Source organism: Oreochromis niloticus, linkage group LG5 (assembly GCF_001858045.2).
Source record: "Oreochromis niloticus isolate F11D_XX linkage group LG5, O_niloticus_UMD_NMBU, whole genome shotgun sequence".
NCBI lineage: Eukaryota > Metazoa > Chordata > Actinopteri > Cichliformes > Cichlidae > Oreochromis > Oreochromis niloticus.
Window position 1 is genome coordinate 15,510,276 of NC_031970.2, and position 24,485 is coordinate 15,534,760.

At 41.2% G+C, this 24,485-nt stretch overlaps 3 protein-coding genes across 3 annotated transcripts; all 3 read left to right on the forward strand.

The window, feature by feature from the left end:
- Positions 1 to 312: 312 nt before the first annotated feature.
- On the forward strand, positions 313 to 13,172 carry osgn1 (oxidative stress induced growth inhibitor 1). The gene is made up of 8 exons (XM_003448429.5): positions 313 to 563; positions 6,193 to 6,255; positions 7,280 to 7,416; positions 7,500 to 7,691; positions 7,975 to 8,066; positions 8,827 to 9,026; positions 9,234 to 9,577; positions 9,685 to 13,172. Exons 2-8 carry the CDS (start codon positions 6,198 to 6,200, stop codon positions 10,267 to 10,269), a joined length of 1,608 nt encoding a protein of 535 aa, XP_003448477.1. The 5' UTR covers positions 313 to 563; positions 6,193 to 6,197; the 3' UTR covers positions 10,270 to 13,172.
- A 4,504-nt stretch (positions 13,173 to 17,676) lies between these two features.
- LOC100711390 (zinc-binding protein A33) lies at positions 17,677 to 20,073 on the forward strand. Its single transcript, XM_013273230.3, has 2 exons — positions 17,677 to 17,816; positions 17,903 to 20,073. The coding sequence occupies exon 2, from the start codon at positions 17,920 to 17,922 to the stop codon at positions 19,420 to 19,422; it is 1,503 nt and encodes a 500-aa protein (XP_013128684.1). The 5' UTR covers positions 17,677 to 17,816; positions 17,903 to 17,919; the 3' UTR covers positions 19,423 to 20,073.
- A 1,029-nt stretch (positions 20,074 to 21,102) lies between these two features.
- On the forward strand, positions 21,103 to 23,907 carry LOC106096446 (E3 ubiquitin-protein ligase TRIM39-like). Its single transcript, XM_019359173.2, has 2 exons — positions 21,103 to 21,248; positions 21,369 to 23,907. Exon 2 carries the CDS (start codon positions 21,386 to 21,388, stop codon positions 22,763 to 22,765), a length of 1,380 nt encoding a protein of 459 aa, XP_019214718.1. The 5' UTR covers positions 21,103 to 21,248; positions 21,369 to 21,385; the 3' UTR covers positions 22,766 to 23,907.
- Positions 23,908 to 24,485: the final 578 nt, after the last annotated feature.

Genomic DNA, 24,485 nt, shown 5'->3' on the forward strand with positions numbered 1-24,485 from the left:
TACTGTAATACTGTATTTTTTAAAAGTCAACATTTATAATAATCCAGAAGCAGATGAAATTTGGCTTTTTTTTCTCTCTTTTTTATTTATACAGGGACAATGACTATGTTATGCTGTAATAATAAAATAAGAAATGTTTCTTATCTTTATTTCTTTTCTGTTTTCTTGTGTATTTATTTATTAATTACACAGACACGAGGACTGGCTTTTGCTTTTGCCATCTTTACGTAGCAGCGTAAAGATGGCGGCTTTCAGAGGGTAAAACCGGGGCAGCTCTAGGAACGAGGCGTGATTCTGATTGGTCGACGGGGGAGGGACCGCCTCTACTGTTACATTAAATGAGTCCACGTGCTGCACGACGCAGGAGTTGGAGCCTCGCGTTGAACACGTGCGGGGGAAAAAAAGAGAAGGCGGTTATAAAAGAAGGGGGCAGAGTCCCGACATGACAGACTGAGAGAAGAGAAGAAGCAGCAGAAAGAGAAGACAGACGTGAAACCCTCGTGTCTCCTGAAAGGCTCAAACAGCACGCGGAGGACACAGAGCCTCACCTCCGGCGTGAATCAGTGAGTAGCCCGAGGCCACCATCTTTCTTCTTTATCCATTCATTTAGGTGAGCATCCATTGTCGCGTGAGTCATTGTCCTGAGTTCGTGGAGCGGTTAGATGGGGAGGGCAGGCTCCTGTCAGCCGGAGCTGGGAGCTGTGAGTCACGCAGCTGACCCGCCGGGGAGGGGCGTGGGTGGTCACGACCGAACCGAGCGGGTGCAAGTGCAACGTGGGGAGAGACGGTTCTAGGGTTTTCCTTAAGAGTGCAGAGCAGATAACATCTGTAGCGCTCATGCAGACGTGCTGCACAAAAAATGGGTTTTTACTGAAAAAAAGGATTTATACTCTTTATCTGAGTATCCGTCATAATCCTGGAAAAGTTTTATCATCCAAATCTACCCTAAGCACCCGGAGTAAAAGTACTCTCAATGCTGAGTCATATACATTCATGCGTGGTTACCTTTAGATATATAAGTACAGAATGATACGTTTATAGATTAATTTTTTTAAAGCACATTTGCTTCCTATACACAGCTATGTATAAATACATATATATTAGTACTATTAAAAGTAGCAAATATTTCATTAAAGTGTAGTTTATTGTATAAAATATTTTAGGGATACTAAAGATTATCACACCATAGCTGAACAGTATTTTTATAGGAAAAGTATATTTTTATAATTTTACATTTTGTAACACAATAGCTGGCGATTGATTTGTTTTGGTACTTCTGGGTTTTGCACATAGTTTTATAGTTGTTAATGTCAATAACTGCTTCACTGTGCTGAAACAATAGAAACAGCTTTAGAATTCAGTTGCATGTTTATCTTGAGGTGGAGTCGGTGGGTGGGTGCTAAAACAGTGATGCCTGAGAGTTCACAGGAAACTGACAGGAAGTTCAGAGGGTCGTAGGGACACCCAGTGCCAAAACCCCTTGAATGAAAATGAATAACACAAGGAAAAGAGTTCAGTTTATACAGACAGGTGACACAATTAAAGAGGGGTTTAATTTATGCTCTGTCATACAGGTACTGCTACTGTGATGCTCTCATATTACACCTGGTTAAATCTGACAAACTGAGGTTAGTGTATGTACAGTAAATTCTGACTGTAGACAGTTTGAACCCCCGCTCTGGGATATTTTATGATAATGACACCAGATATCAGGTACACAGCACTGGCTGTCAGCACAGAAATCCCACCCACCCATTGTTTTAGCTATTTGTTCGTGAGGGGGAACCAGTCAGAAGAAACCTGGCTGAAAAGGATCAAGAAGTGTGAATACTTATGCGTTTAGTGTTTTGCACAGGAACCGATTTGGTTCTTCCGTACACTTTGCAGACTGCAGCAGGCGTCTAGGCAGACATAACTGAAATCTCATTAGCCGTCTGGCAGGTGCATATGGCGGATTAGCTGGCCAGATGCTGGAAGCTTTAAGGTAGGCGTATGCACAGGTGCCATATGGAGCATTCCTCAAGTTTTTTCCACAGGTAGCGACAGAATCATGCAGGCCGTTGCATAAAATAAAGGGGCTCAGATTGAGAGCCTGTATTAAAATAGCATCAGCAGTTGGATAAGAGTTCAGATAAGCCTGTGCTATATTTGCAGCCCGATGAGTGGAGAATCTGATCCAGTGTCATAGAGATTCAAGCTTCACAGGGGAAGAGGGGAAACTCACCAACGCTTTGGTTTTTTTCCCCCTGTTTTTGTAACTGCTTTGCTTGCACCATTCATCAGAAGTGTAAAGCAAAGACGACTTTGCCTGACCGTTGTTTAAAATAAGAAATGGTGCCTCAGTTTCACCCCCAAAGGGCCATCAGTTATTTAAAATATGTCTTTAAATAAGTGAGGGTTTTCTGCTTTTTAAGTTAATGTTTCGATTTGCTGATTTGAGTCTTTCGCATGAGCAAAACATATGATTATGTAATGGTGAGCAGCTGATTTAAGACATGTCTTAACAGGAAGTTGGACCCTGTAGTTTTGAAACAATATGAAGGCTTTCATGGCTCCATATTGTTGTGGCTCTGCACACTGCACACACATACCTGCAGTTGACACAAGTCGAGACACAACTGCTGTGTCATTGTTATAGCTGTGCGGTTACTGAGTTAATTATATACTCCACCTGTGGCGGGACAAACTTTCCTTTGCAGTAAATGAGTGTTACTAAAGCAAGTGTAACAAAAAATGCTTTAAAATAAGCTTACGCTCTGTGTTGAAAAGCCTGGTAGGCAGGTAGACCTAGGGAGATAGAGGTAGTGATAAAACTTATCTGGTTTACAATATTTGAATATTTGTCAGTATCAGCTGACTCACACAAAACATTAGTCTTACCGTAAAGGAAATACACAACCTGGAAGTGTAGTTGCTCCATTATTTATTTATTTATTTTTTTTTAAAGTATGCCTCTTCTCAGAGAAGAAGCACTGAAAGTAAAACATAAAAACAGGTTGAACATTTCATTTTATTAAGGATTTTTGATGACAGTAAAGGCAAATGGAAACCTCCTTTTGGGGGAAAATATAATAATAATTAAAACAAGGTGTAAAACCGAGGTCCTGTTTTAGGTTAAAAGCACTTCTGACTTGTAACACCACCACGTCTCCAGCTTCTTAAAGCAGTCTTTGTAGTCTAAAGTCATTCACAGGTCATGAATGATGACAGCTATGACTGGTCAGTTGTGTTTTATCCAGTTTTCACAGGGTTTATGACTTTTATAACTGTAATATGACCCAGAGATCACTGCAGGTGTGCTGAAGTTAAGCAAACATGCACAGTACCTCATGGCTGACTTTTTAGTATTGTTTATTTTTTATTTTATATTTGGATTGAAATTTAAATGAGTGTGTTTAATTTGAAAATAAGAGTAACTCTTTACTCTGGTAAACTATATTAATTTGGTTATCCTCATAGGCTACCATACACTCAGAATAAAGAAGTTGGTATGTCCCATCCCTCTAAAGTTTGCTTCTTTTTTTGAGATAACAACTTGGCATAACTGTTATATTTGGTACATTTAATGCTGTTGCCAAATTCCTCTTTTCAAGCATAAACACTGAAAATAAAGTGTTTAATGATGTCTGTGCTGCACATTAGTCACATTTCCCTGGAAAACATTTTTAGCATTTTGTGCCAAAGAAACTGAGGAAGCCTAATTATCCCTAGCAGGTCAATCTCAGGGGGAAACTCAGCTACTAGGCTTCATTTAGTCATGGACTGTGTGTGTGTGCAGTCCGCCTTCACTGGGCTCTCTGCCAACGTTTGGGCTGGATTATGTAACCCTCTATCTTTCTCGCAGCTTTTCTTTTTCGCGCTGATTCTGGCTCATTCGATCCTCTTTTTTTTTTTCTTTGCTCTTTTTCCCCTTCTCACTGCTTTGCTTATCTTGACCTTGTGTTTTTTACTTTGAGTCATCCTCTTTTTCCCTCCATTTCCTGCACTGACTTTCTTTTTGCCCGTGTAAGCATGACTTAGCAGATTATGTAAAGGGGCAGGCCTGTGCACACAAGTAACATCATACCCGACCTGAGCTGACATCATGGGCTATATTACAGTTGTCTGTCTATCTGTATAGACATCTGTGTCTGCAAAGGGGTAAATGCATTACGCTCTTGCACCACCCTTCGTAATTTACTTATTAGGCATTCTGTTAAGTTTTAATGAGTTGGGTTAGAGACAAACAGAGTTTCTATGTGGAAAATGACTTGCTCCCATTTCTGTGATGAATAAGTATATTTGCAATTATTTCCTGGTCATTGCATCACAGGGGTGGAAAAAGGTAACTGCACACTGTTTTGGTACAAATAAAGGCGCCGTTATACCAGCGGCACTCCTCTGTGGCTGCTGAAACTGCAGTTCATGCAAGGTGTTTGGTGGGTTTTTTTGTTTATTTTAATGGAAAAGGCCTCCATCCTGTCACCAGTGCATTAAAGATTTGACATATTTCTTAAAGATAGAAAAACTTAGGGACCCTTTGAGTGAGACCTTTACTAGAGCTACTTGATGAGCACTGAGCTCCTTCTAATGAGGATGTATTTAAGAGCGTTTCTCTTACACCATCTTTTTTTTTTTTCTTTCATTCTGCTAATTTTGTTTAATTTTAGAGTATATAGGCCTATATGGTGTGACCGTTGGAAAAGGGAGTTAAGTTTGTCGCTTTTTGTTTTGGAATAGGAGTTTTTCTAAACACTGAGATTCCAGCAGACTTGATGTTTATTTTAAACCACACTGAGAGGCATGTACCCAGTAAACACAGGGGCGATACGAAGTAAGACGTTCCTCCCTGAATATCAGTTCCTCGGTCGTTTGTTTCTACGCTCCGTCCTCCTTGTCGTGCTCATGATAACAGCTGAAGGACACAGGATTTTCTCATTTAGTGCAATCCCAAATATTTTTGTTTTTTACCTCCAAATATTTCTTTTTTTCATTTTTTTATGGTCACATTTTTGTCTCAGGCTAACTTTGATCACAAAACACTCAGTTTGAGCCTTTCTCAGTGTCAGACCTGCAAGGCCAAAATTTGGAAATTATCAACATCGTTTCATGCTGATAGTCTTTCCTGGAAGTCCTCAAAATAAATTATGATATCATTCATTTGTTTGTACCGCCTGAAATAGCCAGTCAGAGCTTTCCTGAAACTACTTATAATCACCAAACTCACATTTTCCCTTTAGGCTTTACCCAGTTTTAATCGTGTGAGCTCCAGAGTTGCCTCACTCTTCATGAATACAATCAGACTAAATGGTGCTTGGCTTGTGGTCCTTTAGTACATAAACTGTGCAAAAAATCATCAGCAATGTCTCCTTTCAGAAAAAAAAGACAAAGTTGAAAGTGTGAATTGTTTCTTCATTTCAAACATTATTACAGATTTTTATTTGAACATTTGAGGCCTTTGGTTTCTTTAATAAATAAAAAAGTTAGAAACAAAACAAACACAGTAATGCACATTAAAATGAGCGAGAGTGCTTAAAGATGAGCTTTGTTTAGAAAATTCCAAGCAAATAAAAGACTCTCCAAGGCCAGGTTTGTTTATTTAATCCACAACAGTTAAACTTAACAGGGGAAAACCCCCACAACATGCAGCACGCATGTTGTGGGGGTAAAATATGATGTGACTACAGGTCGTGTGCTATCAGGCTTTTAAGCGTCTTGTGATGTGAGTGAGTTATTACATTTGATCTAATGCCTTTTCACCCTGGGGTAAAGTGGATGTGTTTTTGTTGTAAAACTGATTCTCGCACTTGACCTACTGCTGTGTGTAACAGATCTAGTTCCTCTACAACCAACCTTGATGTACTGACTTGACCTTTATGTCTTGACTTGTTTGTAAACCCAGGAATAGTACAGTACAGCTTCAAACTTGCAGGTTTAAAAACAAAACAAAACATCAAATCAGAGAGTAAACAAGGAAGAAATGAGCGTCTCTCTAGAGACTGTCTTCCTGTGTGGTTTATGGTGTATCTACGCAATCTCGCACTACTATGTCAAACTGAGGCCCCGCAGGGGAAGTGTGTGTGCCACAGGTCACATGAAAATGAACTCGACTCACCATTGTTAATGCTGACTGGACTCAACAATCATTAACTTTGCTGAACTACTTTCTCAGTCTTATATAAAAATGTCTTTTCTCCTCTCCCCTCTTTGCAGTTGAAATGGACCTTCATGACAAAGAAATTCTCCCTGGAGACATCTTGCCTGTGGTGATCATTGGTAAGAAACACACATGAAGAACTGCACTTTAATAGTTCTGTTACAAACCTCAAAGGAGCAGTCATTAGCTTTGTTTAGATGTGTGCTCGATTAAGTTATTACAGCAGTTACTGATGAAGTTCACACCCTGAATATTAGCCAGTAGCTTTGAAATAAACCTGACAAACATTAAATTGGATCATTGTGATGGAGCTCAGAGGGAAGTGCATGAGAAGAAATATACTTCTGAGAGTGAGTTGTGCCAGTTTTGCTTTGTCTGCATTTCTATAGTCTTTTGCATGACTCTGGGCTTCCAGATTATAGCCTAATAGTTAGCCAAGCTATTAATTGGTTATAGGCTAAATATGGCTTAGATTGTAAGAGATGAACTCACCAACAGCAGGAAGCAGAGGTTGCACAAAATTGAGGCAAACAGTGCATTGAAATGGACTGCAATACTTTAAAGGAAACCCACTGCGGTTTTCCTCATTTTCAGTTATAAATGCAAACACTGGGTTTCTTCAGTTTTTTTTTGTTTTTTTTTTTTTCTACTGTTGGTTCAGGTGAACACTCCTGCAGCATTACAGCTCACTAATGGAAAAGAAGAGCTTTACTGTCCATGAATCAGTGATGAATCCAGATTAATGATTCACAAAAAAGAAGTCAGAGTGAATCCTCGCATCAGCAAAGGGAAAGGCCGTCTTAAAAAAAAGGTTCAGTTGGATTACTTAGAGAACTGAAAGTGGGATGACCACTTTCAGTCATGACCATGCAACTGTTTTACGTGGTTTTGCTGAATCATTGGCCTCTTGTATCCAAACCCACTGAATCATGCAGCACACTGACTTTAATGTCCCTCTTTCATTGACAGTTTTTTTTTTAATTTTTTGGGATGTTTCTGTTGGAAGTTAAATTGAGTTATTCAATTTTTTTAATTTTTTTTATTTATTTATTTTTTTATCTGTGTGCAGCTGTGCGGTAAAATTGATAATAATCAAACTGCATTTTTTCTGAATGTGTAACCTTACCTCTCATTTATTATCAGGTAATGGCCCCTCAGGCATCTGCCTGTCCTACCTGTTATCAGGTTACACCCCTTACCTGTCACCTGAGGCATCACACCCAAATCCCCTGCTGCACAGCAAGCTGGCAGAGCAGCCTCACCTGTCGCTGCTGGAGCAGGTAAACCTTTTTCTTCTCTCTGTGAAGTTATGAAGTTGCATTAGTGCAGTGTGAACAGAGCCTCACAGATGCTCCCTTTGTAGGACTTGGAGTACCTGTGCGAGGGGCTGGAAGGGCGGTCGTCCAACCCCGTAGCGGTGCTCTTTGATTCATTGTTGCTGCCAGACAGCGACTTCGGATTCGACCACACCTCTCCGCTGGAATGGCGATACGAGCCAGAGCGTGCCATTCCCCACCTGGTGCTGGGGAAGGGTCCACCTGGAGGAGCCTGGCATGTAAGTGTCTGAACTTACAGAATAGGTTTTAAAGGCTAACCCATTCTGTTTTGTGTAAGCAGAAGGATAAACGGTTGGCTGTTTAGTCCTTATCATCATAAAATGTTATTATATAAGATGGCCTGAATTCGATCGTAAAGTAGATATGTTTAGCAAACACATAAAAGAAAATGTTTTCCCAGCTGCTTATTTACACACAGAAATTGATGTGCACACGATAGAAGGCAAACATGATTTGAATGACAAGAGTGTTAACAATGTGTGTGCTGTGTGCTGTGTGCAGGCAATGGAGGGCTCCATGCTGACGCTGAGCCTGGCTAACTGGATGGAGCTTCCCGGGCTGAAGCTGAAGGACTGGATGAGAGACAAACGCAGGTCTGCTCATAATAAAACCGCCACTTTGTGTACAGAGCGTGTACGACGTGTTGTTTAAACACTCAACAGGGTTCATGAAGTTTTCAACCGTAATAAAGCTCCTGGCGGAGAGGCTTGTGTACAAGAAGATGTCTCCACAGTGGAGAAATACAATCAGATTACCTTTATTAATAACAAATCTTGACCACCCGGGCTTATGTTTACGAGCTGAGAACCTGAAGCTAAATGGGGTTTGAGTTTCAATGATGGAGCTGCTCTTTTAGTTAGCTCATACTTGGATTTAATCCCCACAGCCCTGATTTTTAAGACTCGGCTCAAGCTGTCATTGCAGTGAGGCTGCTAAGAACAAGAATGACTTTTAGGAGATGTATTGGTCATATAAATGAAAATAAATTGATAATGTAATAAAAATTGATGAAATTAAGACTTGGAGGCCTAAATTAATAAAAGTTTTTACCACAAAGAAAATACAGTTTTTTCCAAAGTGACCTAAAGTTACAGTACTCCTCTGAGTAAGCTGAGCAGAGAAATAAAAGGACAAAGCCATTCATCTTCATGCGTCACACTCTTTAATTTGTTTTTCAAATGACTCGCAGCCCAGCTGGACCCACCTGATTTACATAAAATAGAAATTTGTGACCATAGCAGCAGAATAGTGGTCTTTAATTTCTGTGCACCACACTCAGACTTGTCCTGTGTCTATAAATAAATACGTGTTCAACCTGTATTTAAATGTATTTTCATGTTTCTTTCACAACAGAAATGTGCGAAATGACCGTGCCACACCAGCAGAGATCGCCTCCTACTACCAGCACTACGTTTCCCAGATGTCCCTGGAGCAGAACTTTGCCTGTGGGACTTTAGTCACCTCTGTGACCAGGCAGCCTAGCAGCCAGGAGGGGTCGCCGCCCTGCTGGAGAGTGACAGGACTGCAGCGGAGAGAGGGGGAAGAGCTTGGAGGTACAGTGAATGAAACTCTCTTGATCACTGTTAACATTTGTTGTGTTTTAAAGTGTTAAAGCACATTGCCAGCTGTATATTAGGATTCTAGGACCGCACTGAAGTAGTTTTGCTTGATTCACAGCTCAAAATCATATTAATATGGACTTCATGCAGCCTCTCAGTAAAGCCGATTTTCACCTATTGATTCTTCTCTCCTACTTTTAGATGGTTCCACGCTTTCAGAGGAGGTGCCTTTCTCCGTGTTAGCACACAATGTGGTGTTGGCGACGGGCACGCATGACATCCCGGCCAGACTCGGTGTACAGGGCGAGTCCCTGCCCTTCGTGTGCCACTCATTCTGGGATCTAGAGGCAGCCATCTCTCGCGGTGAGCTCGACCAGTCGTCAGACCCCGTTCTGGTGGTGGGGGCAGGGCTTACGGCAGCCGACGCAGTACTTGCCACCCACCATCTCAACACCCCTGTCTACCACGCCTTCAGACGCTCAGTCACCGACCCAGAGCTCATCTTCAACCAGCTGCCTAAACTCCTCTACCCAGAGTACCACAAGGTGGGGAGAGCAGAGCAGATCAATTTCCTGACTGATCGTCATGACAGCTGAACCCGGTTGTCTGGGATTTTAACCGCCTAACCTCTGTTCTGTACTTTGTCCTCCAGGTTCACCAGATGATGACTCAACAGCAGCATCAACACAATAATTCACAACAGGACCATACGCAGAATCTTCATCGTTCCACCCCTTCTTCTTCCTCCTCCCTCCCCCGGTACCCGGGTTACCTGAGCTTCCCGCACCACAGGGTTGTCGAGTTCAGACCTGACCGAAAGTGCGTTCTAGAGTCAGACGCTGGCCAGCGGACGGTGGTTCAGGTCTCTAAGGCTCTGGTTCTGATTGGCGCCCACCCCAATCTTTCCTTTCTAGACAATAACGGGCGCTCGCTTGGCATGAACCCTGAGGAGCCCATCTCATGCCGGAGGAACCCAATTGAGGTGGACCCGTTTACAAACAGGGTGATTGCTGCGAACGGGCCGGGCATGTACGCCATGGGGCCGCTAGTGGGCGAGAACTTTGTCAGGTTCCTAAAAGGAGGAGCGCTGGCTATCGCGAGTGACCTCGCCAAGAGACAGAAGGAAGAGGCAGAAAGAGGAGAAGGCGAGCTAAGCATAGACAGACTAATGGACAAATGTGTGGACAGACAGGTGACCACTCGAGCAGAACCAGAGGTTTACCTTGTGGATGTGTAACAGATTTCCTGGGATTTTTTTTTATTTTATTTTTTTTTCAACTGAAGAAAACCAACCAAATCCCCACAAATCTGTGATGTTACTGAGAGGGATCCACACTCAAATGCCATAGGTCAGGTCATTGTCGCCCATTAGTTGCCCATGAAAAGGGGAATAAGTGAGCTCTGACTGCACTTGCACTGGTTTGGAGACATCTGATTTTCTTAGGTAAAGAAAAGCCTCCAGATGTGAGGCAGTTAGAACAGCTGCGCTGTTTCCACCAGAGTCAGATGGCATTTGTAAGTAGGTGAGATGGAGAGATGAGGCAAAGGATGCAGTGGAGGACAGACAAGGGGTCTGTTTGTGTTGTCCCCATCAAATCGTATAGGTAGATATCACTACGTCAACATAAATTTTATTTATAAATTGCAAACCTTTTTACATTTAGTTAAAAAAGAGGAACCAGTAAAATGTTTTCTGAGCACCACCTAGTGGTCAAATCATACAAATGTTCTCCACTAGCTCCTTTAAATTAGGCCCATTCTATTAATTTCATCTCCATATTCATTATTGGATTTATTTGCATATGCTCTAATTACATGAAACGCCCGTTTCAGGACACCTGCCGGCCGGATACCAGGAGCATAATTCCATATTGAAGTTTGCACCCTACCTTGATTATTTTGTTTTAGTAATTGTAATTCAGTATAACCACTAACGCATAACCAGTCATTACCTTTCCATGTCTACGAGGACAGACACAAACTGAAATGAAGAAGCAGAAAGACGGACCTGAGCGAGGCAGAGAGTTCAGTAAAGACTGAGGACAAACTTGAGTGACGTGATCCTGACAGCTCGAGTTTCGCAACACTCTGAGAGCCTTATTCACTACAGTAACCACCTGATTAAACTTAAATCAGCCAGCAGCACCATATGTGACCAAACCGACATGTCGTCTCATCCTCAGCCTTTTCTACAATGAGGATAATGAACATGTTTCTATAGCTAATAATTTATTCTGTTATTGCCACAGTCCTATTTAATTTTGTAACACTAACAAAATTGTTTGTATATTGAGTTTTGCTGTTTTCTGAACCCTCCAATCTCTTGTTTTTCTATGTAAAGCTGTAACTGTACCCATCTGTGTATCTTTTTACATCCTAAAGTATAAAAATATTTTCTACTTTATACAAAAACAGAACAACTCAGAATATTTTTGTAATTGCTGTCGGTGATGACATTTAATCTGAAGCTTTCACAACATCAGATTTTGGCTTCACTGTGAATGAGAACTGTTTTAAGCCCTATTTGCATTGGAGTAGTACAACAGTGAATGTCATTTACACATTAATCTACCAACATGTGGATTTCTTCAGTGCACTTTTAAAATGTTTTCACCACAAATGTAAAAGTCTGATTTGCTTAATCAGGATGCAACAGCTTTCCTGTACATTTTTGTTAATACATTTTCTACAGACATTTTTTTTTTTCTTTTCAGTATTACTTCCACTGCAAATAAGGTTTAATGTAATGATATTGTAGTTTATGTACATATAGATGGCCAGTAATTACCATGTCTTCCTCACATTGACTGTTCAAAAGAAATTGTCCATGCGTCAAAAAGCTAATTATATGCAGTAAAGATTTATTTTTTTTATACTAATATTTGTTGAAGCTGTAAATTTCTTACCTTTATTTAACCCTCTGAGGTCATCTTTGGCAATCACAAGTACCTGAAACACTGTTTTTAGGCCTTGCTATCTGAATGTAAATTTTGGTTTTGCACATTGGGATTAGCTTGGTACAAAGAGAGGCTCCTAACCAACATACATTCTTCAAAGCATACAGTCTCTGTTTCCCAGACAAGGATGAAGTCTGGTCTTAAACTAAAAACTTTAGGGAGGAATTATTCTTGGAATTGTTCCGTTAGTTTAGGATCAGGATTAATTAATGTCTGGAAAAGTGGTGGGTGGGTTAGACGTCACGGGGTTATCCAGGAAAGAAAGCTTTTGATATTCAGAATATATTTTACAGGAGTGTTCTTAGCGCGTCAAGATCCACACAACCATTGGCCCTGCACGGGCTGCGTATATTTTCCTATTGGCTGTGCGCTAACCTTACTCCCTCAGACAGATAAACTAAAATACAAAAGAAAGAATAAAACATTTACCATCGACTTAAAGAGCTTGGAAATTTTTTTAGGTTGATGCACTGTACAGACAATGTGATTTAAACTTGTCACTTAACATGTTAAAAAAAAAAAAATGCCACAAATATGCAATTCAACTTCAGATTGAAAGTAGTAAAGAGGAAGACGTGTTTCTTCTTTAGGTGACTATGTTTAGCTGCAAACTGATTGGCACTGATTTTGTTTTCATGGGTTACAAAATAACGCCTCTTATACCATCGCTGTGCTTTTGCATTTAGATCTGAGCTTCTTATTAGTATATGTACAGAGTTTCTTTTTAAAAAAACAGTTTCTTTGCTAAGCGCTTAAAATTTAAACAAGAAATGACAAAACCAGAGTTAGTGGTGCAATATTCTAGTTTAAATGGTACAAAGATTTCTGGATCCAGATAACAACATCTTTTATCAATAAATTAAATTACTATATATATATTTAAGTTCATAAGTTTTCAGAGCACAACTTAAGATCTATACATCTGTGCGTTTACGACTGCTTCTGAAAAGTTGCAAAGAGATGATAAGTTTAATTTTTTTAATGCAAAAACTTAATTTGGTGTTGTGTATTTGGTCAGTTTACTAATGTATTTATTGGCTAATTATTTCTACAGACAGAGTTGGTGTTGTCACCATCAATTTTTGACTTGTATACTGAACTGTGATCTATATGAGCCAGCAGTGCCTTACGACTCATTATTCATGGCTTAGTATTTTGTTTCATAGCAGAGTAAAAACAACCACCTGAATGTCTCTTTTCTAATGCAGTAAAATCACGTGGTTGTCTTTAGATGTTATTTTTAAATCACGAGATTGTGTGATTTATAGATCGATAACTTTCATCTGTGTAAAACTTCGATTTTTTTCCACATTTCATTTGTACCATGGTTTTTATTAAACAGCAGATTTTATGAAAATGTGTTTGTCTTTGGACCTTCCTTTTTTTTGTCATTTTAAACTTGGAAAAAATAAATATCTGCAAATAACTGGGTTCGGTGTTGTTGTGGTTTTTCCATGTTTTTGTTTTAGTTTTTATAAAACTCATTTCGCATCAGATCTTTATGATTATGCCTACAAATTATTGTCATTTCACTGCTGGGATTAACTGCATTTCACTGCAACAGTAGTTCATTACATCTTACATTTTACCACAGATGGCAAAAGTACAGACTTTCTTTGCTTTAGTACAAGTACCTGTGTTTACAAATACTCCAGTAACAGTTGAAATACTGTAGCAGCTGTTTTTCTCAAGTAAAAGTGAAATACAGGCTCTGAAATGTACTAGCAGTAAGAAAGAAAAAAGTACTTCCCTGAAGAACAATCCTGCTAACCATTCTTGGAAAAAGATAACTGAACCATGCACTATATTAATATAATATTAAACAATATTAGTACATGGGAACGCAAATACTACTCCAATCTAAATTCTAATTCTCATGAAAGCTTGAATCTGTTATGTAGGACACATAAAGTGAAAGAGAATTTTAAAAAATAACAATTTTCTGTTCCTTACATTGTAGATGGTAAATTCACCTCCACACCTAAACAGGAAAATTAGTACAATCGGGAGTTACAGTGGGATTTAGCAGGTAACGATAGAAACTGTTTAGTTGCTCAGCACATGGAAAACAATCACAACTCACAGTAATTTTCTAATGTGAGCTTCGGTAGATTTTCTTAGTGTACATGCAGTGATCAGCTGACCTGCTGTCTTGACTGATGTCCATCGCCTACACTGACACTGTACTGTTTATACTATCTTTATGCTAGACAGTATACAGTTGGTATAGAGATGCAATTTAGTTAATTAATCCAAGCATCGTCAACCTGAATGCAAATTGCTACACTTGATGTAACCCTAAATCTGACCATGAGCACCACAACCACAGTGTATCAGTCCAACACAGTGCTTTACTGCGAATTTGCCACAGTACTGCAAACTAACCAGTTTATTCTGGACAAAACTACCCAGTATTTGAATAAACCAAGTTTGTATAGCTTTGTTTGTTTTGCTGGAGATTTCACAAAATGCCATCCATCCATCCATCCGTCCATCTTCTTCTGCTTTATCTGGGGCCGGGTCACGGGGGCACCAGTCTAAGCAGAGAAGCCCAGACCTCCCTCTCCCCAGCCACCTCCTCTAGCTTATCCGGGGGAACACCAAGGCGTTCCCAGGCCAGCCGAGAGATATAATCTCTCCAGCGTGTCCTGGGTCTGCCCCGGGACCTCCTCCCGGTGGGACATGCCCGGAACACCTCACCCAGGAGGCGCCCAGGAGGCATCCTTGTCAGATGCCCGAACCACCTCAACTGGCTCCTTTCGATGTGGCGGAGCAGCGGCTCTACTCTGAGCCCCTCCCGGATGGCTGAACTTCTCACCCTATCTCTAAGGGAGAGGCCAGCCACCCTTCGGAGGAAGCTCATTTCCGCCGCTTGTATCCCCAATCTCGTTCTTTCGGTCACTACCCATAGCTCGTGGCCATAGGTGAGGGTAGGGATGTAGATCGACCGGTAAATTGAGAGCTTCGCTTTTACACTCAGCTCTCTCTTCACCACGACGGACCGGTGCGGCGTCCGCATCACTGTGGCCGCAGCACCAATCTGTCTGTCAATCTCCGGCTCCCTTCTCCCATCACTCGCGAACAAGACCCCGAGATACTTGAACTCCTCCACTTGGGGCAGGAAGTGGGCACTCCACCCTTTTCCGGCTGAGAACCATGGCCTCAGATTTGGAGCTGCTGATCCTCATTCCCGCTGCTTCACACTCGGCTGAGAACCGTTCCAGTGCAAGCTGGAGGCGATCACCCGATAAAGCCAACAGAACCACATCATCCGCGAAAAGCAGAGACGAGATTCTGAGGCCACCGAAGTAGAAGCCCTCCGCCACTTGGCTGCGCCTAGAAATCCTGTCCATAAAAATTATGAACAGAATCAGTGACAAAGTGCAGCCCTGGCGGAGCCCATCACCCACCGGGAACGAGTCCGACTTATTGCCGGCAATGCGAACCAAGATCTTGCAACGGTTGTATAGGGATCGAATGGCCTGTAGCAATGGGCCAGACTCCCCCATACTCCCGCAGCACCTCCCACAGGGCACCCCGAGGGACACGGTCGAATACCTTCTCCAAGTCCACAAAACACATGTAGACTGGTTGGGCAAACTCCCATGCGCCCTCAAGTATCCTTGAGAGGATAAAGAGCTGGTCCAGTGTTCGGTGACCAGGACGAAAACCACATTGTTCCTCCTGTATCTGAGGTTCGACTAGCGGATGAACTCTCCTTTCCAGCACCCTGGCATAGACTTTCCCAGGGAGGCTGAGGAGTGTGATCCCCCTCTAGTTGGAACACACCCTCCGGTCCCCCTTCTTAAAGATGGAGACCACCACCCCGGTCTGCCAGTCCAGGGGTACTGCCCCTGATCTCCACGCAACATTGTAGAGGCATGTCAACCAGGACAGCCCTACAACGTCCAGAGCCTTCAGGAACTCAGGGCGGACCTCATCCACACCAGGGGCTCTGCCACCAAGGAGTTGTTTAACTGCCTCAGTGACCTCGCCCCCTGAAATTGGCGGGTCATCCCCTCATCCCCAGACTCTGCTTCCTCCACGGAAGACATGTCAGTGGGATTAAGGAGATCCTCGAAGTATTCCTTCCACCGCCCGACAATTTTCTCAGTCGAAGTCAGCAGCGCTCCACCAGCACTATACACAGTGCAGGTAGAGCACCGCTTTCCCCTCCTGAGACGCCTGATGGTTTGCCAGAATCTCTTCGAGGCAGTCCGAAAGTCTTTTTCCATGGCCTCCCCGAACTCCTCCCACACCCAAGTTTTTGCTTCAGCCACTGCCCTAGCTGGATTCTGCTTGGCCTGTCGGTACCTGTCAGCTGCCTCCAAAGTCCCACAAGCTAACCAAGCCCGATAGGACTCCTTCTTCAGCCTGGTGGCTTCCTTCACCTCTGGTGTCCACCATTTGGTTCGGGGATTACCACCACGAACCAGGCACCAACCACCTTGCGGCCGCAGCTCAATGCAGCAGCTTCGGCAATGGAGATGCTGAACATGGTCCATTTGGACTCAATGTCCCCAGTCTCCCTCGGAATGCTGTTGAAGCTCTGCCGGAGGTGTGCGTTGAAGATCTCGCGGACTGGGGCCTTTGCTAGGCGTTCCCAGCATACCCTCACTACGCGTTTAGGTGCACCGGGTCTGTCCAGCGTCACAAAATGAAAATACATCATTTATAATTTATCAAAACACATATACCAATCCAATAAGTAATTAAAATTATGACATTACATGTAAAATTTAAATCTGCAGTTTATCATGTGTCACTGACAAAATTAAAAAGTTGTCAGAAAAATAAAAACTAAAGTACAGGTAAAGTACAGATACCTAAAAATTCTACTTTTATAGACATATGATGCCACTTCACACTGACTCAAGTCTCAAGTTAGTTTTTTTTTTTTAAGTTGAAGATGCTACAAAATTAAAGAGTCTTGAAAGTGCATTGTTAGCTGTTTGCTCGAACTCTCAATATGATTGCACTGGCAAGCACAGCAACACGAAAAGGCCTGAGGACAACTGCAGAAGATGATCACATATTTTTTTCCATGGTAAAGAAAAACAAACTTCACAATCTATAAATACCTTCATGAATGTAAAGGAGGGTTTACATCAAGGCGCAAACCACTGGTTACACTTAAGAAGAAGAAGGCCGGAAATGTAAAAGAGATTGCGCAGTTGCGGAAAAGCAGTTATAGACTTCTGACAGTCACTGACAACAAGAGCTGTTTCAAAAGCAACGCATTTTCAAGATGACGTTGCTTTGTCTAATTATATTTTGAGCTTGTGAAATGGGGGTCTTTGTATAAAAATCAATGTAATTCCTACACAAAGAAATTTTTTTATTAACTTCATTGAGTTAAATTTGAAAATCTAAACTTCAATCACATACTGACTGATTGAAAAAAAAGTTTTCGTGGTGCACAGAGGCAAAAAAAAAAAAACTGTCTTTGTCCAACAAATCATGGCTGTGTACAAGATTCGTATGATGGATGTGCAGCTGACAAATCTGCACCAACTGAGTAATCATCATGATCATGATACATTATATGTACTCATGTTGGTGGATAGAGGCTAAAGTAATCCACGGAAGCTGATGCTGTCTCTTTAACTGATATCTTCTATACTGTAAACAAATTTAAAGTGATGTAGCACCTCTGACGTATGAGCGCGCTCCACGTGTTTCCTGACTAACGTTACTAAAAAGAGGAAGCAGAAGATCTTTTTCAACTGAGAGGAAACTCCAAACTCTGTAATAAATACAATATTATTCACCAGAAGACAAAACCCACAGAAGGAGAAGAGATTTGGGATTACTTCACCTCGTTTGCGTGAGTTTTTAGAGCGCTAAAAATATGGAAGTACCTTCTATAGATTAGTAAGTGTCTAACTTCCTGTTTGTGTGGTTTGTTAACAGCGTCAGTCACAGATAAAATGTCGTCTGGAATCCAAGAAGAGCTGTCCTGCCCCGTTTGTCGAGACATATTCAGAGACCCTGTTGTTCTGTCGTGCAGCCACAGCTTTTGTAGAAACTGCCTGAAAAGATGGTGGAGAAAGAAAGAAATACGCCAGTGTCCTGTTTGTAAGAGTGCATCTAGAAAGAAAAACCCACCCTGTAACTTGGTGTTAAAGAACCTGTGTGAGAACTTCTTACTGGAGACAAATCAGAGTGCTTCAGCAGAGTCCGAGTCGCTCTGCGGTCTGCACTCGGAGAAACTCAAACTCTTCTGTCTGGACCATCAGGAGCCAGCGTGTCTCATCTGCAGAGACTCAAAAACTCACAGCAACCACAGATTCAGACCCATCGATGAGGCTGCGCAGGATCACAGAAAGGAGCTCCAGATCTCACTGAAACCCTTACAGGACAAATTGAAGGCCTTTGAACGAGTTAAAGGAAACTTTGTTCAAACAGCAGAACACATTAAGGTTCAGGCCTTTCACGCAAAGAGGCAGATTAAGGAGCAGTTTAAGAAGCTTCACCAGTTTCTAGATGAGGAAGAGGAGGCCAGGATCACTGCTCTGAGAGAGGAAGAGGAGGGGAAGAGTGCAAGTATGAGTGACATGATTGTAGCTCTGAGCAGAGAGATAGCAAGTCTCTCAGAAACAATCAGAGCCGCAGAGGAGGAGCTGAGAGCACGAGACATCACTTTCCTGCAGAACTACAAGGCTGCAGTGAGCAGAGTCCAGCGGTGCCCCCAGCTTGATGATCCACAGCTGGTGTCAGGAGCTCTGATAGATGTGGCCAAACACCTGGGCAACCTGACCTACAACATCTGGAACAAGATGAAGAAAATGGTCTCCTACTCTCCTGTGATCCTGGATCCAAACACAGCTGAATCACATCTCTGCATATCTGAAGATCTGACCAGTGTGAGCCTTGGAGAGAGGCAGCAGCTTCCTGACAATCCAGAGAGGTTTGACGGCTATCCGATCGTCCTGGGCTCCCAGTGTTTCGACTCAGGGACTCACAGCTGGGATGTTGAAGTTGGAGACAGTCCAAACTGGCTAGTTGGTGTGGCTGAAGAATCAACTAAAAGAAAGGGACAAACAGACTTTAAGTGTGGATTATGGGCTGTGTGGTTCAGTAAGGGTAGTTATTTCATACGTTCCCCACTAGATTCGTCCTCCTTTCATCCAAAGAAAAAGCTCCAGAGGATCCGAGTTTGCCTGGACTGGAAAAGCGGGAAGCTGTCATTCTCCGATCCTGACATCAACATTCACACCTTCATACACACTTTCACCCAGAAACTTTTTCCATTTGTTTACACCAAGAACGAACTGCCATTGAAGATATTACCACGAGTGTCTCATGACAGTGCAGACTCTGATAGTGAAGGAGATCACGATGAAGGTGGTGAAACTGTTAATGGCATTCTTGATGAGGACGATGATGTTATTCATGATGTTGATCATGATGATGATGATGATGATGACTGACGCTTATAGCCACATACCAATGTTTTCCCTTCAAGTGTAAAAAAACCAAACTAAAACCTATAAAATACTAGGTTGGTTGCAAACTGCATTTAGAAATTGTGCAAAGCAATTCTTTCCTGCTAATTAAAGCTAATAAAAAACAAACTAAAAAGAAATACTAGAACTACACCCAACAAAATTGGACCATACAATCCATAAAACAAATGATATTTTGTTCTGCACTGAAAATGATCTGATAGCTAATTCTATTAAAATGCTAAAAAGGCACTAAGAGCACAAACAGAGTAGTTAGGTCCAGTTCAATTAGTCAAGCACAGAGGGATTGGCTACAGCTGTCAATGAAAGTGGCCACAGCAATAAAGAAAGGTAAGTACAACAGAAGAAAAATGAACACAGGGTTACACAGCCCTACTTTATGGTGGATACACAAACTTGTATAACACCTCAGTGTCATACAGAGACTGTGATAGAAAGATCACTTAGACACTATAAGCACAAAGAAAAGGCTGTAATATGAGGTTGTGACTGTCTATGATCAAAAACACTGACTGCAACAGATGAAGTAGACTATTTTTTATCAAACTAACAATATTTGCAGCTGTTTGTTATCATCTAAACAGTAACAGTAAATATATTTCATTTTGAATCCTTTTTTTTCTCTGGTTACTCTGTTGCATTTTAACTGAGTATTGAGAAGAGCTTTTGTCTGGTTGAAGGTAAATGATTGAACTGGTTTGCAGTAATTCTCATCGACCACTAGGTAGAGACAAACACAAAGTGAACTTAAAATGGTGCACAGATATGAACATGGATAAATCAGTGAATATTTGACCCAAAGGATCACTGAAGCCCTTTGATGAAGCAGGTTTGACTCGGTGTAAACAATTCAGTATTGTAAATTTGGCCTCAGAGTTTTTGAAGATGTAAATGTTTCAAATGTCAAAAAATGATCTTTCTAGCTTTTAAGGTAAAACCCCCTAATTCATAATTTAGTTGAAACATGTAAAATAAATCCATACAGACTTTCTAAGTACAAAGTAATATTGTCTGATAATATTACATTTGGGGCTGCAATAGAAAATAAAATGTATGAAGAACACACTCATGTTCACATGACGAGTCCCTAAAAGACTTAATATGCCACAAATCTCTTTTATTAAAAAATGACCTCACAACTGAATAATTAAAAAAAATTGTTGTTTTTTCTCCCTTTGTTTTATGATTATGTTTTAACACTCATTGTTTTGTTACTGTGATTGTTACAGGTATTTTGAGCCATCCTACCTAAGAACATTAATATCAGTGGATTCATTGTATCACACTGAATGTCTGCCTAACAAATTTTTAATTGATATTTGTTAAAAGCTGTTTTAATGGAAAGTTTAACACAAAAAACATTCAACTTTTTATTTTTCCAATATTGCACCCAGGTGCAGGTTGATAGGAAACAAAAGCTAAGAGGAGAATAATTGCTGGACTTCAGTGGAATTACAGTTTTGCCTGTTAGTGATCTTTAATTTAGTAAGACAGCTGTTGTTATTGTTGAGTTTATTTTTTGCCTGTTTCCATGTCTGAACTACTGAAAACACTTTAAAATGGGAATACTTTAGGAGCACTTTAAAACAGGTCACAGCTTTCTCTCCTTTCTGACAAAACTCCACCCACCTGACTACTTTCTTTCAGCTATGTGTAAAAAAAAAAAAAAGGCAGGAAGCCTGGGCGTTCTTCCTCTGAGAAAAACAAAAGCGCTGTCTGGGTGAGAAATTTATCTCAAGGCTAAAATCTCAACAGAGAAAGGACAACAAGGCGAAACTAGTATAGTTAAGGTAAGAGTACATTTCTTCCCTTCTAAGGAGACAAAATATTATATGTTTATAACACAAACCAAAAGTGAAAGTAAGCCTGGCCGCCTTCCTGTTATACAATTCTGTTCGGTGTGTTTTCAGCTTCTCTCTGAGAAAAGATGTCTTTCCAGTCCGAGGAGGATCTTTCCTGTCCCGTCTGCCATGACATCTTTAGGGATCCAGTTTTCCTGACATGCAGCCACAGCTTCTGCAAGACTTGTTTGAAGAACTGCTGGGCACAGAAGCTGGGACAGCAGTGCCCAGTCTGTAAAAAAATGTCTGAGCAGAGTGACCCACCCTGTAACTTGGTCTTAAAGAACCTCGCTGAGGCCTACTTAAAAAAGAAAAATCAGAGCACTGCGGCGGGGTCTGAGGTTATCTGCAGTCTGCACTTTGAGAAACTCAAACTGTTCTGTCTGGACCATCAGGAGCCAGCATGTGTCATCTGTCGTGATTCGAGAGCACACGTCGACCACAAGTTCAGGCCCATCGATGAGGCCGCGCAGGATCACAAGGAAGAGCTCCAGAAAGCCCTGAAACCCTTACAGGACAAACTGAAGGTCTTACAAAAAGTGAAAGGAAACTTTGATATAACAGAGAAACACATTAAGACCCAGGCTCAACAAACAGAGAAGCAGATCAAGGAGCAGTTTAAGATGTTTCGCATGTTTCTGGATGAGGAAGAGAAGACCAGGCTGGCTGTTCTGAGTATAGAAGAGCAAGAGAAGAGTCAGCAGATGAAGGAGAAGATTGCGGCTCTGAGCAGAGAGATGGCAGGTCTTTCGGCCACAATCAGAGCTGCAGAGGAGGAGCTGAAAGCTGAAAACGTCGCTTTTCTGCAGGACTACAAGGGTACAATGAACATGGTCCAGCTGTACCCCCAGCTGGATGCTCCACAGGTGGTCTCAGAAGCTCTGATAGATGTGGCCAAACACCTGGGCAACCTGGGTTACAACATCTGGAACAAGATGAAGAAGATGGTCTCCTACTCTCCTGTGATTCTGGACCCAAACTCTGCCCATCCAAATCTCCTCATCTCTGAAGATCTGACCAGAGTGAACGTCAGTGAGAAACTTCAGCTTCCCGACAATCCAGAGAGGTTTGACTTCTACCCGATTGCTATGGCCTCCGAGGGCTTTTACTCAGGCACTCACAGCTGGGATGTTGAAGTTGGAAACAGCACAGACTGGAAAGTCGGTGTGTTAGCAGAGTCTGCCAAAAGGAAGGGAGAGCCGCAATCTGGATTATGGAGGCTAGGGTTTTATAAAGGTGAATACACAGTGCGCTCCCTGCCAGAGTCTTCCACCGTTCTCTTTTTAAAGGCAGTGAAGAAGGTCAGAGTTCAGCTGGATTGGAACAGGGGGAAGGTGTCATTCTCTGATCCTGACACCAAAACACACATACACACCTTCACACACACTTTCACTGAGAAGATGTTTCCATACGTAAGTAATCTGAGTAAAATTCCACTGAAGATGTTGCCCGCAACAGTGAAGTAGGGTGGTGGTTCATAGGCATGAAGCCAGAAGTGGTGGAAATAAACACACGGATTGCATGACAGCTAGTTAGAGAGCTCACATGATAAAACTATCCTTGTTAAAAAAATAAATAAATACATTCCACAGTTATGACACAGTTATCTCATATTAATATTATTTAACTGTAGAGAAATTATTCAACTTAGTTAACCAGTTATCTACTAATTATTCATATGAAAATCAGGAATGGGGCAGTTTGTTTATATAGATTTGGGGTATAATGTTGCTTTAAATTTGTTTATTCATTTCAGTAATTCATAGCATAGTTCACTGACCGTGTGTAATCTTTGGGAGTGAGCATAATATTTAAGGGTAAAACACTTAGTGTTTGTGTCTTTTCAGAGGATGGTGTTTTATAGCTTTATAACCATATGTAAGGTGGCTTTTAAGTTCTGTGATACCAACTGTTACAAACTAAAAAACCTCAGATCGAGTGATTGTATCAAGTCTGAACTGCAATTTAATTTCAGTTCAATATGATGAATCTTTTGTGTTGTTTATTTTAACAAGAGACACGAAGCCAACTTTTGGTCATCATGCAAAACAGAAGTGATAATCTCAAATTATTCAGCTTTAATGTTTTCATGTATAAAATTATGTGTTTGTGTAAGTAACAGGTTATCTGGCATTTATATGGATTGCTCCATTCAAACACAGATTTCATTTTAACAGATAAACAAATACCGTTTGCCCCTTCAGTTATCTAATATGTGGCTCCTCAAATACTTTACACTATAGCGAGTCAACTTCTTTTTTTTCTCTCATAATGAAATGTTTTCCCAACAATGCATTTAGTTTTTATTTATTTCTAATTGTTTATTTCTTTCTATTTCAGTTCCTGTTAGTTTCAGGTGTTGTCATTTCAGTTTAGCTTGTATTTGTTTTGGATTCCTGCATTGTAATATGGGTGATTTATCAGGGAAAGACTGATGATGTAACAGGTATTATAACACAAGTTATCATGTAGACATCATATTCTCAATAAACATTTGCACCAATGCCTGCTCTGCTGGTTTTGTTGACAAACTGGATTAAGTGTGGCTAAAACTGAAAAAAAAAAAATAACTGGAAAGGTAATTTTTCAAGGTAGTTTTTTGTTGCATCCAGTAACGTCAAACCACATCTCCATGACTACAGGACCAGAGGTTTGTGTTATAAAGGGATGATAAACATTTAATCAAAATTCATTCAAAACCTTGAGGTATCGTGTTTACAGACAGAATGAAACACAAACCCTACCAAATAGATAATCTCCCTGGTGGAGATTTAAAAAATAAAAAAACAAGGTGTCTATTACGTTTAAAGATTATCATGTGAAGATGTGAGGGGCCTTCACATATCTCCTGCCTTAGTTGCCACCTTTTTTGTACAGCTGACTCCTATCAGCAATTAGAAGTACTTAAGGCCAGAGAAAGGTGAGCTCTAGTGCCAAAGAGCCATGTTGTTTTGCAACTAGTGAACTGTGTGTGTGTTTGGTGATTGATTGATCCTGCTCGGTGGAGAGGAATGTGTTTGGTGACAAACCCTTTTTTAGTTACTTTTCAGTTTATTGACCGACGCCTGAGTTTTGTTTTGTTTCTTTAAATGGTGATAGCGGCATGACCATTACCTTTAGTTCATTTACTGATAGAAGCATTAATAAAACTTTTTAATTTAACCATTTTGCCTCCCTGTCTCTTTT